The following is an 18,526-nucleotide window of genomic DNA, read 5'->3' on the forward strand; positions in this document are numbered from 1 at the left end:
TTGTAGTGTGTACAACAAACTGTCTGAACAGTAGCCACTGGCATAAAGTCTAGCAAACTTTTTAGTTAAAACCTGTTTATATGTAAACACAAAACTTCCCTTCCCTAAAGTCTTGCCAAAATGCTGTAAATCCAGAGTCTCTGGTAATTGTAAAATTGCAAACTATTAGAATAGATCCCGTGGCCTGTGGATGTAAATTCATCTGACAATCAAGGAGTGGTTCACTCTTTAATGTCTGAGGCGCAACTTAAAGATTCATGAGACAAATGTTTGGGATTTCTGAGCAGGTTGACCGCATGGGTCCTGAACGTGACAACCTAAACGCTTAGAAAATCCTAAGGGGACATTTTTGTACAATAACTTCAAAAGACATGTTTTACCAGCCACTCCAGCCTCCACAAAGCACGACTTGTCAAAGATTGCAGATAACACACTGTCCTGATTGACAAGATACTTAAAATGTTCTCAAATAAAGTACTTGATCACAATGGATCAAAGAGCAAGTTGCATTCTGTATTGAGATGATATGATTTTCTGCCCCACTTGACAGGTCCTAAAACATGTACGATCTAAGAGAAAAATGAAGTTCGCATGCTGTTGTTACAGATGCAATTCTCTAATCTATTAAGGTTCAAATTCTAACGTTTCTTGAATAAATAAATTCAACATATTAATCATTTTACTTACAAATTATGTTTTCTGATTTGCTTCAGAAGACATGTATTAACCCCCTAGAGTCATACAGATTAATTTTTTGATGGTTATATGTGCTTTCAAGAGCCTCAAAATGGGGCACAATCCAATGGCATTACTCTAGCACTAAAATGCTGTAAAGATTAATAATAAGTAGCGATAATGTACAGGCAGCCAGTTGTTCTAGCAGAAATAAGCCCCAACATGAAGCGGAGGGTCTTGTATCACACTGAAGGACCCTTTTTCACGATAACAGCCGCCTGCTTGTACATTATCCCACTTATTACACGGCTACTTGGCACATGAGAAAAAAACTGAACATGAAACATGACTTTGATATATTTTCTTGGCAAATTTTTAAAGAATGCTAGGAAAAGCCAATTACTTTCATTTTAAAGGTAAGAAACAACATTCAAATGTCACGAACAGGCAATTTGGTTTAATAATTTATAAATATAATGTCATATATGTTATTAAAACACACATTTATATTTAATTTGTCAAAAATACCTGTCAAAATCATTTGCTGCATCTAGGTTACTGTGTGTTACTAGTTTTGAGAGGTAGTAATCTGGGAATAAGGAACCTTCGACTGGCCAGGCCAATCAGACGCAAGCATTCCAACGAGCTGTGCAATAATAAGAGTATATAGTATCCACAAAAATGTTGTAGCTGAAACGGTTTAACCTATAAAACATTTGACCTGCTTGCAAACTAGTACATAAAGTAACACTAGCTGAAAGCTTTACTCCACATTTTGGAACCGTAATGATTTCTTTTAAGAAAATGAATCGCAACAAAAAGCCGCAAATGAGAGGATTAAAACTTTTATTGAAATGTTATGAAGACGTTCAGACATGACATTACTGCTTTTCACAGCTCCAACACATCAAAAAGGCCAACCCAAGCAAAATATATCACACACAACACATTTCATCGCCCGAGTACTTCAAACATAAATGCATCTGGCGGCACAACAATGCCTCAAAGACTCTCTCTCACCAGTTCCAGACAAAATACTAATGGGTCGTAGATAAACAAAGGCCCGCTTTTAGTGTACGAGTCCATCTGTGGCACTCTGTCTTTCAGCTGCGGATGAACTTCAAATGTAATTCCTTTGTAAAGAAACAAAAGGCTCAGTCTGTGAAGGCTACAGTAGATCTGTGGGTGCTAGCAACTCACAGGCAGATACTGGGACCACTAAAGCTATCGCTGACTGACTGAAGGGGTGTTCTCTGTGTCAAGCTGTCAGATGCAGTTCTATCCACATTAGGTTATACCGTCAGAATACAAATCCTGAGTTATTACTATGACCTGCGGGCTAGACCAGTGGTTCTCAAACTGGGGGCCCCAAGATGGATCCAGGGGAAAAATGATTTTGTGACATTTTTTGAAACACAGAAATTGATCATTCATTTTATGGAATCAAACGTCAGGAAAATAAGCCCACCAACCAAAATAATTGATGTTCCAGCATTGTATAACTGCATATGTTATATATTTTTGATTTGATTTAAATTCTATGTTTAAGATTATAAGTCTCTATTTGGGGGGCCGCAAAGCAATGCACCCTACACAAAGGAGCCTTACTGTGCCGTCAGGCCGCCGCCGTCGAGATCGTCAAAGTGGCTGGAAGTCTTTCATTTTCAATGCGAGCCAGCAGCGGCGCAGCTTGGCCGTTGAGGGCGTCAAGAAGAGTTGAAATCAGGTCAACTTTATGGTAATGAGCTATGACGTGGTTCGGCTGCAACCAATCGGAACGTAGAAGTCCACCGCTTGATTGGATTCCAGAGAACGCAGCCCTGTAAACTTTGGTCTACGTCAGAGCGCCAGAGAGTCCACAAATCTTTCTACAGCATTGATGGCAGGGCTGCCAGAACGAATTTTTAACACACATTTAAAACGAAAAAGTTGACTAGGCAACTGGACTCTCAAGCATGAATGTACCCAGTCTAAGACTGGAAAAAAATTTTCTTTACATGAAATATTCACATCATACCGTAATTTAAGACGTTGACATGGCGTGCATCAATACAGATCCACCTCAGAAAAATAGACCTTTATCTGGTCATTCACCCAACCTAATAATTATTCAATTGTAAAATACGTAGATCTGTACATCTCTCAATGCCCTCATGAACCCAAATAAGAGCCAAACACATTTTTTTTGCAAATGGTAAGATAAGGCTGTTCATCAATTAATCGTGAAGTTTGTGTTATATAAATGTCTGTGCACTGTGCATATTACTTTTGTATTTAACAAATGTTTATTTATAATTGAAATGATATGTAAATATATACACGCAAATACTTCCTTAATATATACATACATGTGTATGTTTATAAATCCAAAATAAATGTGCACAGCGCACAGACAAACTTTTATTCTGGGTGCATGCAATTAATCGCAATTAATCGTAGAACATTTTTGGAATACATCCTATAGAAAATGTGCCAACAATCTCAATTTCCATCATAAACTCATAGATGTCGATGCAGATTTTAAAGATTCAACCCTGCAAGAATGCACAATACCTCCTGCAGTCTTCACATGCTGTTCTGCACTGCTCCATACATGCATACAGTGAAAATCAGCACATTACACCTCTGGGGTTTGTGGTAAACTGGAGCTTTCCATAATTCAAATGTTGAAAATGTGTGGAAAACTAGAGTGGCCTATTCTCAAAAATTGTGAAAAAGAGTTGAACTGTGCAAAACAAAGAAACCAGGAAAATAGGTTAATTCTCTCCCATGCCCAGTGAGCTGTTACTAAATCTAGATTTTACTATAATTTGTTTTTGCCACCCTGATGTTAGGTTTAGGGTGGGGCTAGCGGAGGGGCCTCAGTATAGCTTTTTCCTAATAATCATGTTTTCTGTTTCAAATTACGTTACATGAATTCATACGAATTAGCCAACTTGTAAAACAAGAATGAAATTCTGTGAGATCAGGTTGTGGTGGCATAACAGATTTTCCTTTTACATTTTCTGATGTAAATGTGCCACAACAGCATATGACATTTACCACCTTTACAATTTAATTCAGATATTAAACTACGCTGTTTAATATAAATATGTAAGAACACTTAAAAAGGTCAGATTTTTAACAAAAGTCCCGTGTTTTAGTTCACTGACACCCACAGTGAAGCCATCCAATGATCTAATAACATTCTGTGACTGCTAACCTGAATCTAAAGGAAATAATCTAAAAATATTCATGCTACAAAGCAGGATTAAAAGAGTTTTTGTATTTTTGCAGTAGACTACATGAAACTGACCTTTCAGCAGAAACCGAAAGGGACATATTTGTAGCTACATCCTTATATGTGGGTAAAAAGTTTACTGTGAAGATGAAAGCTAAATTCATTTGTACCAGCACTTCAGATTATTGTGTGCATTCATTCCGTGTGTTTACACAAAATATATAATCACAGCTCTGGCAGCTACTGAAAGCTTGCCGAGGGCTCAAGGTGCGTGCGAGACTAAGAAATGTCGCGTGCAAAGCTGTATGCATGCACACAGAACATAAATAATAATCTTGAGTTATGCATGGTATGAGAAGGTTGCTTAACATGATACTTGACAACGACTGACAGCGTTTCCGCTACATAAATTTTGCCTTGGAAAAATCCTTCCCGCCATGACTACAGTTACGTTTCCATTCATTCACAATTTGTCCGGCCATCGTCGCCAAGTTTGCAACTCTTTCACTAGATTTACTTATCCTGGTAATACCAAACTCCATCTGGAAGGGCATAATTGACATTTACTTTCTCGTGGGGGGGGGGCGCACGCTAGTTTGAAGTTTAAAATCATTGGTGTACACGTAAGACAATCACATATTGTTTGGTTATGACGTATGCTGTGTGCTGGCTCAGCCGCCTCAAACTTCCGCTGTAAACACAGGTATGCAGCGAAAACAAAACAATTGAGCGAAATACAAAGAGTGAAAATGGCTGTTAACAACTTTTGCAGATTATGTGAAGTAAATCTACGCATCCATGGTCATAGTGCATCTAAACTAATATAGCAGTAGAGACAAACAAGAAAATATTTGCAGCCAACTGTCAAAGTTAGGATTAGTTCTGTTAAACACATCTCTTTGTTTTTTTCGAGTCTGTCGAGAAATGCTGCAACTTAATTGTAAGATTAGAGAATGACATGACAATATTCAAGGACAGGAAAATAAAGGAGACACTGACCTGTAAAAAGGGTGCAGTTTGAGCTCGACAGATAAAAGAGTCCGAGATATACCCTCTAAAACTCCAAGGACCATAAAAAAGCAGAGGAAGACACTGCTCCCACCTGACTTGCCATCAGTGTCACCGAGGTGGGAGCAGTGTCACCGAGGTGGGTTAAACACAATAATGTTAGATTGGACATAGGTCCACTACTTTTACTTGTTTTCAAATATTAAATTCGTCGCTTAGCATCTACGTAACGGCTCTCAGCCTGCACTCTGTTCGTGGTTGGACGGCTGGTGCGGAGCCGGAGGTAGTCTGGGAGCTGGTTTGCTATATTAGACTGAGTAAAGAAGTTAACTGAACTGAAATTGAGCGGAAGTACCTAGTCAGACTAAGATTTAGTGATTTCTCCGACCCCTTTGGTGGCTTTTGTTCAGAAGACGCATGTAATGAAAAACATAGAATGTTTTTGGATAAACCGTTTATTGAGTAAGAACTGTTCAGCTAGAACTGAAAACGCCCTTGTTACTGTGATTACATTTGTTATTGACACCAGGCCCAGCGAACGGCAGGTACTAGAATGCACCTATCTATGACAAGTTGAACACAGCCTTCATAGAAAAATATTAACGACTACTTCTCTAGCCCCGCCCACTGGTTCGTGCATGACAATTCTGAAATAACACAACTGCCGCTGAAGCAGATAGAGCGAGCAAGCAATAAACAAACATACCTTTAAAGATAGATAAATATTGTGCCACCCTGGTTGAGGAAGAATATAGTCTCTGCATAGCTTTCCTTCGGATTCTGACATTAGTAATGTGTGGTTAAAGTTGCAGATGTTGTATGTGATCTTAAGCTCGTGCGAATCGGCATCTCTGTGATATTTTTAAGGTTTATCCACCGTTTGCGAATAATGGAGGCTGTTTTGAAGTGCTTTGGTATTATTTCGGGTGCTGGGTGATATCCATAAATTACCGGGAGTCTCCCGTTTGTTTATTTATCATGGAAACGCAAATGTCTCAAATGCTGACAGGTACGGTCAAATATCATTGAACGCAATACAACTATAGGCTATACAAACTGTACGCAAAGCCTTGCCATCACATCCAGGAAATAAGTCAGTAAATTTGAGTAAAATAATCCGGTGTGAATGCGTCACATGAAATACTGATGTGGGGAGGTCATTTATAAATCACAGGAGGTCTCCAGATAATACTAATGCCATGCGTAAACTGTTAATGGTGGTAATGTGTAACCTAACGTTACGTCTCTAACCAAAGAAGCCTCCAACTACACAAACTGTTATCCAATCAAAGCGTTGGGTGTTTACTTCAATGCGCCACACCCATTAAAACCAAGCTTTGCAGAGCTGGCCTCAAACGCGTGTAGAAAATAGCCTATTACCTATTGATTTGGATGTTTTTGAATGTAAAAATCACGCAAAGGTCATAACTAGACCTCATACAACAGTATAAAACAATAAACAAGGCCAGTTCATTACGCCTTTAATGGCTAATACAAATGCCCTTGCTTCCACGTGTGTGGTGATTTCATCAGACGATGTGTCTTGGTTGTAAAACAGAGCTGACAAAGTAACAATAAATACATAAATGAAAATGGCTTTATTGGGCAATAAGCTGTATGTAAGGGAGTAAAATCGAAACTTGTCTTAAGTATTAACTTTTGCTGCCTTCACACACTCACGGAAATTCGATAATTCCCACTTAAACCCCGAAAAAATGTATGGAACGGTGCTCTTTTAATGTTAAAAGATACTTGTAATGTTATAATGCTACTAATCAATTAGTAACATTCATGTTACTAAACACTTTGAATGCTACTAAATCCAGATGTTACTTTGGTGGGAAATATCTCACTTCCGAGGTGTCTTGATCGAGGTATTAAAACTACGTGACGATGTCCCGAATATGTTCATTAGCGCGTGACGTCATCAAGTGCCAAAGTTTCACAAAATCCTAGCGGAAACACTGAATGAAGATCTTGGCTCACACAGTCAAACCCCAGCTGATGTTGACTGATATTACCTGTGAGGCTTCACCGTTCAATAAAAACATTTGTATATGCACAAATATCAGGAAAAACAATCATTACAGAAAAAACCTGACATCATAAGAGTAAGACGCATCGGTTGCGCAGCACCTGGAGGGTTCATGCGTGCTGGTGTTAGGTCTGATGAGTGAGCGACCGGAACTTCTCTGGAAAACCTCACGTGTATCGACCGCACCTGGCTTTACAACAAAAGCAGGTGTTGTCATAGCAACAAGCAGGATTAATGGCCCTCCTGGTGGACTTGACATTGTGCACCTGTTTTAGACAAGATCAGAAAGACGCTACTCTAAACATAGCTCCCCCATTTCCTTTAATAGCCACCACTTTCAATCTCACACATTCATTTTGTCCTCTCTCTCTTTCTCTCTGCTCTTAATCTTCAGCGCTAAAGAGCAATAACTGAGATGTTCCAACAGTCTGGGACCAGCGCAAGAGTTTCAAATCATTTGACAAAGCTGGTCCCAATGGTGCCACCAGAGCAAATTATATTTGTATAATTTGGTATTTGTTTGGCGCACAAAGTTATTGTCTGTGTTGGAGCAAGCAAAAACGTTGACGGAGTCAGAACCAGGTGGAGGGTGAGAGATACACCCCATGGCCACATCCTCTCGCAGGGGTGCCAGTGCAGAAGAGGTGACAGGACTTGCACAAGCATGCCGGCAGCATACAGTTTGTGCCTCGCTTCGGCTTTAATTAGTGATTAGGGATATTGTCACTTGGCAACTTTCAATTGTGAGCTCACCGCACGGGCTCATGCCCAGCAACCGGCTTTAGACTACTAACTAGTGGATAATTTCAATGCAGTGCTTTAGCTGTTTACATAATCGGTCTTTAACCTGCCTTCCACCCTGCTAAGCAGTCTGCTAACACTGTTTACTCACAGGCAACTTTTGTAGAAAATGTAAAGCATGGGTACAGAAATATTACAACAAATGTTCTCTTTTAGCTGCATGAACACATTGAAGCTCCCGCGCATGCAATTAATCGAAAATAATTGTAATCGTCAAAATTAGCCTTCAACAATTAGGAAAAGAAAATAATCGAGGTAAAATGATTATTGTGCCTCATTCCATTTTGCAAGGATCCCGTCTTTTCTTGTGGTACAAATCCACAGCGCACCCCTATCATTTACAGTGATTCAGCCGTGCTATTCCTTTACATTTATTTTCAGTTGAATTCACAGTTTAAAAGCAAAGTTATTTATTTTCTATGTTGTTTTAAAAGTTAATGAGTAATCGTGTTAAATAATCGGGATCTTAATATTGGCCAAAATAATCGTGATTATGTTTTTTGTCATAATCGAGCAGCCCTACCGCGCATTGCAATTTTAACCTGCGAGCCGACAAAAATGTCTATTGAGGCAGTAGAAACACTAGAAGAAATTTTACATCTGCTTCATCGTCTCCCTTTCGATAAGTTCAGAGTGAGCATGAAAGGAATTGCGTGCAAATAAAGTGCATTCTCATATATTTCTGAACTTCTGTTCAAATTTGTTAAAGCTGTAAAGTGCTAATTTTACAGGAAAATCACACCAAATCTCTTCTGCATGGTAAACTCTGACAAAAATAATGTGAGTGTTTAAAATCAATGAAATGTGCGCACTGTACTGATGGTGCACGTCAAACTAATTTCATTAATAGGCTCGCGAGCTGACTATAGAGAATATCAGCCAACACTATCTGATAGATAATACTATCTTGAAATTGATCCAAAATGATACGTTATTATAGTTCTGTTATATAGACTATATAAAAAAATTATATAGTCATATGTAAAGTTTTTTGCTAAAGGGATTTTTCGCCTAAAAAAAAATATATTCTGTCATCATTTGTTCATCCTCATGTCATTTAAATCTGTATATGATTCTTTTGTCTTTGAACCACAAAAGAAAAATCTTGAGAAATGTCTCATGTAGCTCAATTTGTAAAGCATTGATATGACAAATCAAAGGTCATGGGTCAAAGGCCAATTACTAGGAAACACACAGACTGACAAAACATTCCCGTGAACACACTTGAAGTTGTTTTGGATGAAATCGTCAGTCAAATGTGTAAATGCAGCTATAGCACTTCTTTTGATCAGTCTCCGGTAAACGTTGGTTAAAAGAAAAAACAGACAGTTTTCTGAGAATGACATTTATCTGTTTAATCTTTGCCGTTTGACCACTGTGTCAATACATTACTCCACTGAACAACTGAAGCTGAAACTAGACTGCAGTGTAATGTAGCGAAAGGAAATACAAAACAGCTACATTCAAATGAACCCCTGAATTTGAATTAATCTTGAACGCATGGCAAGCAAAAGCAGAACTACACAACACAAGCATAACTTACAAAATGATGGGAGCTTAGGGCTGATGCATGAACTATAAACAAATCATGCCTATATTGTATGAAAACCCTTAAAATCGCACATGGATAACTATGGAGAGCATTATGTGCTGTCAGCATATACGATATACGATTCTCGGTATATTAAACAGCCATGGTTGATGATAACATTAACCACTGCAGACCTCAGCAGCCCCATTCTCCTGCTTCCTACATCTGTGCACAGGATGTGCTTTAAATCAATACTATATGAAGTACAGTACATATAATGCACTGTGTTTTGCAGCTCTGAGAGGAGCGAGCTCGAGTTAAAGTCATTTTTATAAGGTGTGAAAGATGCCCTGCTGGGATGTGGACATGAGCTGAGGGGATCTGCTGGAGGTGAGGATGGTAACAACATTCACACACAAGCTGGATGTCAGCCCTCTGAGATAGTTTCAGATGACTGAATGAACAGGGCTGCAGATGGACAGGGCTTTAAAGGAACTATCACATATGAGGTGGATGATGCAAAAAAAACAGTCTGAGATTTTTAGAATAATGATATACAACAATTAATATTTATTATTCAGGTACGGTTTGTCCCAGAGCTGAAAACTGCTAACATTCTTCCAAATATCTTTCTCTCTGTTCATTGGAACAAAGAAATGTATATAGGTTTGAAAAACCTGTGGTTGAGTTAATGATGACAGATTTTTCGTTTTCGGATTTACTATCCCTTTAAGTGTCTGTCCTATATGAATCTTCTGATCTAAATTCTGAGGTCAAAATAATGCAGGAATGTCTTCTACTGTCACAGCACCAACAACAAACCAGACCAAGTAGTTCTGACTGAAGTGTGAAAGAAACATCAACGATCAAGTTCCTAAATTTAGTCAGCGTTTACATTATTTTATAACAGACTGAGAGTCTACGGAGAGCACGAGAAATATGAATGATACAATAAATGATACATATTTAATACGACAAGGCCAGGCCGAGGCAGTGAAGCCAGCGGTGTGCTCTTCATGGTTTGTCACCACATAATAAGGACACTTAGACCGGAAGATTTCTAATTAACAGCATCTAAGCACAAAACTTACTGTGTGCTCTATGATATACAGTCAGAAAAGATAAAAAAACAGCTGTGTTTGAGAAGTCAAAATTTTAGACAGATGAGATGCGTTGGTTTGTTTTTCTGATGAAGCCCTGTCAAGCTCCTCCCAACATAAAAACCATTCCCTGCAATTACATGAAATTCTATGAAAATAAATAGATGTTGGACTTATGATCACATAATGTCTGCCTGAGGCTACAGATTTGAAACTGTGAAAAAAAGTCTGAACACAAACAGCATGAGGCAAATTTTAAAATCTATTCTTAGCCTAACACCAGTAAAGACTCTTCAACACATCATAAAGCTGATTATCAACTCACAAAGAATACGGCACGCCGAAACTTGGTGATTTACAAACAAAAAACGTAAACATTAATCGCTGAATTCTTCACAGCACGATATTTGGAAACGCTTGTGAGAAAAGCTAGTGTGTATTATTTTGTTGTCGTGACAACAACTCTTGTTCGGGTTTGAACAGGCTAAGGCTGTGTTCGCATTTGACTCCTTGCAGCGTTGTGGTTACAAATAGCAGCATCATGCAGTCAATCATTTAATTGAAACGAAGCCCAAATTCCTTTCAGAGCCGTCATTGTCTAAAAAATGTACAAGCCTCTTTTCTTATGAACTAGTTGCGCTATTAACTATTTGATTGGAAAATGTCATTGTTTATTATTAACAGGCTGAAATCGATGTTCCCATTAATTTCCATACATCATTTCAGTTTCATCTGTTTACAACAAACCCTTCAACCCAAACAGAATACTAGTGTGCAACATCATGGACAACAGGAATGATCATGAGAGGCTTGACTTAAGTCTAAACTTGTCTAAAGTAACATAAGACAAGTTTAGACTTAAGTCAAGCCTCTCATGATCATGTTTCACATTTCTCCTTAACACTCATTCCAGAAACAAGCAATTTCAAATAGAGCCTGTATCAGCCGTAGGTTATTTGGGTTTTCTTGGAATAAACACAATTAATTAAACTTTAATTAATGACGATTGTTACACAAAAATCGGTCATATCATACATGTTTGTTCTTTCACCTAAGGTGCCTGTATAATGTTTCATGGCCACCCTCTCTCTGAGAATGAATTAGGCCCATGCTATAAACACAACAAATGTGAAATGTGCTGAATAGGGCTGTCAATAAATCGCATCTAGACAAGGTTTTTGTTAACATAATATACAGTACGTCAGTTTACTGTGCATATTCATTTTATATTCATAAAAACATACACATGCATATTTTTAAGAAGAATATAAAAAATAATAAATACTAAAAACTCTAATTATAGGTAAATAGAAATAAATATGTAAATATTTCCTAAATATGTAGACATGTATTTGTGTGTTTATGAATATAAAATAAATATGCACATTACACAGACATATTATATGTTAACACAATCTTTTACTCTGGATGCGATTAATCGTTTGACAGCCCTAGTGCTGAACGATCCTGGCAAGCTATAAGCTCTGCCAAATCAAAATATAACCAACATTTTATTACTTTAAACCAATATGAAGCATTAACCAAACGGTTTTTTATAAAAAGCACAGGTTTAATTCCTCTAGGTATTAATCTATACTTCTCCTGATGTGTTTAACCACACATCATGACCAGAACAATAAATTGATAATTCAGGATAAAAGGCTCTGACAGTCATGGTCCAAAATCTGGCCGGCTCTGGGGTCCTGCATCTGCCCAGAAGTGCAAACCGAACATTCGTGTTATCGATTGGAAAGAGAAACCAGAAATCATCTCAGCAGGAACGTCGTCGGCATCGCAGCAAAATGTCTATTTGATCACCCTGACAGTGTCTATAAAAAATGTTTAATCAGGGCTCCAGCGGAGAAGCTCAGCTCAAACATAGAGAGGATTAACCGTCCCACCACCTGCCTGTATAAGGTCTGAAAATACAATTAAACAGGCCGCGGGCTCCAGGATTGCTGTGTTATGACACCCACAGACAGTTACGGTACTGAACCCAGATGCACAGCATCAAATCAGAAAAATATCCTTCACTTCGCTTTTCGGTCAACTTGACCCAATTAAACCAGATGCTATGGGAATTAAAAGCCAGTATTTAAAATTGATGGCTTTGCACCATCAATACACTGGAATGGTTTCATGCCCTGACAGGCTCAACCATCCACCACCTCTTCCCCTTAAAAAAGGCCAGGCCTCAACCTGCATCAACATGCACACTTGTGTATGTTATCACGAGGAGCTAATGCGACAATGATGAAAAGAATCCGCTGCCTAGATTCTTCAGGAATCCATGGGCTAATGATCCAGAACTTGGGGCAGTCCAATGACAGTTCCTCTGCTTAACTGATGAGAAGAACCTCATTAGGTTCCCGCTGTGACATGTCAGATAAAAAGGCTGAGCCGTGTTTTTGACAGCAGTGTAGAGAAGCCTTACAGCGACAGACAGCTCGATAAAATCAATAGATATTCTGTTAAACCGCCGATCAGTCCTGCTCACGCTGGGACATGCATTTATGTTAAGAAGTGTTTTCAGTGGCTACATGGTAAGGCAAACATCCAGTTCTGATGCAGAAATAAAGTCCGGTAACAGAAGTTGTGTCACTCGGCAGCCAGGTTTGCATTGCCTCTGTGTAGCTATTTACGTCACTGCAAGTCAACAGTCCTATCTCCTTGAATGGTGGAAGGCAGACATTTCGAAAATCGCTGGCAAAAATTACAATTAAACAGCATATTTCCGACCAATAATTAAAACGTGATATTGTACTAAAACTTTGTTTTACTAAGCTTAAATTGTGCTAAAAATCTCCTTTTTCAAAGTTTCTTCAGCTACTGCGCATGCGCAGATACTGGCAAGCACCTCACAAGTGCCTCGCCCCAGAAAATCATCAGTATTTAATCGACTGACGATTGGATCTTTTTACTAGAAGCCGGGACCTTTCTCCGCTAAAGTGGCCATATAGAACGTTGCATTTCTCCCCATTCATTGTAATGGTAGTGGCGCATCTTGTTAATATATATTATCTGTGTAGAAAACCATATGAAATAGCTACATCGCCGGGAGCCACAAACAGCTTACAGTAAAACTGGGAAATGCGTTGTTATTCTATTGTGTGTCAATGATGCTTGTCAAGAGTATACAAAGTTACATGGAAAACTAAAACACTACCATAAACTCTAGCAAGCCGTTGCACCTTCTTATACCTACGCAAACGGCCAGTAAAACCATTCGACTGAAGTCTTCCAAGACTGTTAAATTTGGCCCTGAGCAACCCTAAAAATCTATTTCTTACTGTGGCAAACAGTATACGCAACACAAATTAATTTAATATCAGTTTTGCAAACCTAATCTGCCTGGAAAACTTTCGTATTTTATAAGGTGGCAATTTCATATGAATTTGTATGTTGTGAATATAACAAAAACATATATAAAAAAAAAGAATTAAAGCTCCACTCCATCTCAACACCTAAAACTAATAAGATTATAGAAATTCATAAATTAACCACTATGTGAATTAATAATGAATGGAGATTTTGTTGTTTTTGCAACATGATCATTTTGCCTATCAACATCCACTTATTTGTAGTATCACTGTATTATACACCCACTCATAGAAAACACATTACTAAAACATTTTTACACACTACGATAACACTAAGAAAAGAAACAGTGCTTGGTTTACTGACCTTGGCACTTTGCTTTGTACTCTCGCGTGTGAATTACAGAGCTAAGTTACTATTACCCGGTAGTTATGCAAGTACACAGACACTCACCCACAGCAGGTGCATCATACTCATCCCCCAACAGGATCTCTGGGGCAGAGTAAGCCAACGAACCGCAACTGGTGGTCAGCTTCTTCCCCGGCTGAAACTTATTACTGAAGCCAAAGTCGGTGAGCTTGACCAAGCCCTGCTTCTCGAAGAACACCACATTCTCAGGCTTCAGGTCACGGTGGACCACGTGCAGCCGATGACAGTATGAGATGGCGTGCACGATCTGCGCAAAATATTTCTTGGCCAGCTCCTCGCTCAGACCCTCCTCGTGTTTCATGATGTAATCGAACATGTCGCCCCCGTCGCCGAGCTCCAGGATTAGGTAAAGTTTGGTCTGCGTGTCGATGACCTCATAAAGTCGAACGATGTTAGGGTGCTGGACCAGTTTCATACAGCGGACCTCCTGGAAGAGGTGACCGGTCGCTACTGTGTCCAGTTTGGTCTTGTCGATCACCTTGACCGCCACTTTTTCGCCGGTGAAGACGTGACGTGCTAGTTTGACCACGGCGAAATGGCCACGGCCGAGCGTCTTGTCCAGGTCGTACAGCCCAGCGATCTTACCGTCGTACCCGCGCTTGATTCCCGTCATGATTGCCGGTCCCCCTGGAGGGATGGAGGGGGGAGTGGCCCCTGGGGGAGGGGTGGGGCTTAAACCGGAGGGAAAATCCAGCTCACTTCAACACGCTGGCTGGTAACAGCAAACCCATGACGGCTGGCTCCTGTTATTCAGAGACATACAAACACAAAACAGTTATAAATTAATAAAGGTTATTTTGTTTAATCTAGAAACCCTAAAGATATTAACAATACAAAATAGAGATGGACCGATACAAAATTTATCCCACGATTTTTCAGTGATATCTGCCGATGCCGATTCTGAAGATTAAATGAATATTTCTTAACTTGCTGAATCTTAATCGTTCATATGATTATTAATATTGAAAATCAAACTGGTGATGTTTCTCTAAACAGAGTATTTTCCTGTCTTCTTTTGATTGACAGGATATATCGCCCCTAAGGCTGCACGATTAATCGCAATTCCCATTCAAATCGTGATTTAATTAATGTGTATATCGTGATTGTGAAATCGCAGCTTGTTCGTGAAGCACGGCTCTGTGATCTGTGAGAAATGCCGCTCCATCTGAAAGCACTGCGCGTTTGATTCGCTTGAAACGTGCATTTAAAAAAGCATCACCAGTCAAACATCATCCTCATAAATATACTTCAGTATCATGAAAATACCTAAGGTGGCTTGAAAAACAGTGATAGAAAGATGCCAGATAGGAAGACGGCATTTCCTGGTTATACGAGCAGAACTTCTTCTATGGAGAATTTGAGTTTCTGTGAGAGAGCGCCCTCTTGCATTCGGATGCAACCACCAAAGCCAACCACCAAATCGCGTGCGGTTTCTTTTCGATTTATCGTGCAGCCCTATCTCCCCTGATCATCACCTGTTTTTATTTGCAGATAGTTGATAATGTGAAAAATTGTTTTTATCGACCAATACTGATGATTGTCTGATATAACGGTGAATCTCTAATATAGACACAGACATTTCCAAACCACCAGTGGATTTCACAAAAAATCTGAATACTGAATTGAAGCTACAGAGCTTTTTCAGTGCCACAGGCCCTTAACATGCACCAGTGACGATTTGTATTGATTTCCTTTAGTTAGTGAAAAAAAATAAAAGCCACAGGTCGGCTGGTAAACTGGAGCTCCAGAGGAGAGGCTGCTTTTCCAGAAGGGCTGATTGAATTTGAGTGACATTAAAACCTGTATACATTTCTTTGTTTGGTTAAACAAAGAAAGATATTTGGAAGAATGTTACCAACTGACATTTTTTTAGGAATCACTGACTACCATTGAAGGAAAAAAATTGTTCTGTTTAACACAAAATAATTATTTATATAATTTAACAATAATGTTTTGAGGAATCTAGAAAAGCAAAAAGTTGTGGGGCACCTTTGACTACCACTTGATTATTTCTACCATGGTAGTCAATGATATCCTAGAAATGTCGGTTGCTAACATTCTTTCAATAATCTTTCTTAGTGCTCAACAGAACATAGATATTTATACTGATTTGTAACAATTACAGAGTAATTCATGATAAAAAAAACTTTTCGAGTGAACTATCCCTTTTAGCTTTTTCGGCACATTACCAGGGTGTTCATGGGGAGTTAGTTGGTAGGTGATTTCTTACTACTCAAATATGGCTGAGCAATGAGCATGGCCTGTTTTTTTCTCCACATTATGTATGTACGCATGTCTTAAAAAGCTACACATCTGTCAGAATTCAAGTCAACGGTGTTGTTTAAGATGCAGAAAGAGTTTAAAATTTAGAAGCAGAGGTGTATTTACAAAACCCTTACTCCAGCACTGTGCAATGAGGACTAGAGATGCTTGCTTTAGCAAAGACCCTGTACAGGCCATTACTTTTAACAAGAAGTGCCTTCATATACAAGAGCATGAGAATAAAAACAAGGTTCATTAACAATAAACACTACAGGCCATGATAGCTATTAACAAGTGTTCTTTTCATAAAACAGTGATTGTTGGGGTTTAAGAGGAGCAATAATTTATGGATCTGGATTGTTGTTCTGTCTATTGCACTAAAAGCCGATTATTATTGATATAAACACCAAAGCTCATATTCAAGAAGTGAGATTTTGAATGTAATATCAGTGAATGCACTAATAATCCTGAATTTTTCCAAACATGGAGATGCTCAAACCCCAGCCGGTGTGCGAGCGTACATAGCCAACACAATAGAGCACTTCAGCCCGGCCATCGAGCTTTAATAAATCAAATTCCACTGTAATGTCTAACACTGGCTGGCCACCAATTACCATGCAGCTGTAATGGATACCTTAAATATTCATATCGAAACAATAAAAACAGAACACATTCACAGACTTCTTTGCAATTACAAACTATAAAGTTCACGTTGTCAAAGAATTCCTGCTACACAATCATGTCAGCCCACAAACTTTCAGTGATATGCTGTTCATAACCAAGAATGCCCTGTAGTGTTGTGTAATAATATTATAGTCTCTCTGATTACAGATCAGGTTAGATCAGGGCTAAGGTCCATGCCCTGTGCTTGACTCATTCTCTCAGTTTTATATCAGTAGAACTTGGTTATTTCTCATATTTAAAAAACAACATACTAATCACAAATGATAAGACAACCGTAATAAATCAACAATTATCTGGCAAGAGTTTTACCTTTAAAAGGTTGAGGTGAGGACAGTCGACTGAAGGAACGTTTTACACACCTTAAGCATTCCAGCAAGACTAACAGCTATGAAGGGTGCATTGATAAGACTACAGTACCGTAATCATCACTCACTTGTAATATCAAGCATTAAAATACTCATAATGGACCGAAGCTTAAAAGTTAAGCTTTTTAGGATCACGGGAAACCATCAAGTTGCCTTAAGCATCAGGACAACAACACATTAGAGCCTTTCATAGCTCATAGTGCCATTATACAAATCATAGCTGTAAACATTGGCAAGTAGCCATGGGTCATGAATGTATTGACAATAAAAGCTGTCAGTTTTAAATGTTGCATAGCAGATAATAGAACTATAGTTACCGAGATACACCGAAGTCCACATACTCGTATCAAAATCGAGCATTCAAGTGAACTCACATTTATCTTCTATATATTAACCAACCTGCATCGGGTAAAATCCCAGATATAAACCCACATCCATCGACTAAAATCGTGTGACACTGCGAGGCTGCAATACGGATACAGCATCTGTGTGTCTGCTTTCACCTGACAGGAAAGCTAATGGTGGGCACATCATGTGGAAGCATGTAGGGAACTGATAAGTTATACCTTTGCACGACAGGCCTGATCTGGCCCATAAGCTGCTTATAAGCCCCACACATCCATTGAGAGGAAGACAGTAAATAAAAGCGAAGTCGCTAACGTTACACACCACTAACACAGCACATATAGACAGAAACAAAGGCGACCCAGCATCTAACGTTAAAGCCACCACGGATCATACACATAGCTGTCAGATCATATCTTAGGTAACGTTAATAATAGACCTTTAATGCACGTTTATTGTGTCTTAGTACATATGCTAGCCAGCTAACTATGTTAGCATTTAACGGCACTATCAACCAAAGCTTTGACTTACCGCTCGCCCCGACGAACATTAAAACCGCTTTAAAAGTCCTATATATCCCGGGAGTAGTCGAGCTGAAGACGACAGAGAATACGGCCTGGCTGAGTGTGAGTCAAGCCCTTTGTGTGATGTTAGTAATGAATATAGTGTGTGTGTATGTGTAAAGACTGGTGGAAGTGCGACTCTCAGCGCTTCTCGCTCTCCGCCCTGAAACCAGTAAACTGTAAGGAAACA

At 39.0% G+C, this 18,526-nt stretch overlaps 1 protein-coding gene across 1 annotated transcript in view; it reads right to left on the minus strand.

The window, feature by feature from the left end:
- Nucleotides 1-18,485, minus strand: part of snrka (SNF related kinase a) — a 41,507-nt gene extending 23,022 nt beyond the window's left edge. Inside the window, exons 1-2 of the mRNA XM_056763067.1 lie at nt 18,305-18,485; nt 14,142-14,860 (exon numbers count right to left, since the gene is read on the minus strand). Coding sequence (XP_056619045.1) covers nt 14,142-14,730 — 589 coding nt within the window. The 5' untranslated portion in view covers nt 14,731-14,860; nt 18,305-18,485. The remainder of the gene's footprint in view (nt 1-14,141; nt 14,861-18,304) is intronic.
- Nucleotides 18,486-18,526: the final 41 nt, after the last annotated feature.

The sequence above is a fragment of the Triplophysa dalaica genome, chromosome 12 (genome assembly GCF_015846415.1).
Source record: "Triplophysa dalaica isolate WHDGS20190420 chromosome 12, ASM1584641v1, whole genome shotgun sequence".
In the NCBI taxonomy this organism is placed as follows: domain Eukaryota; kingdom Metazoa; phylum Chordata; class Actinopteri; order Cypriniformes; family Nemacheilidae; genus Triplophysa; species Triplophysa dalaica.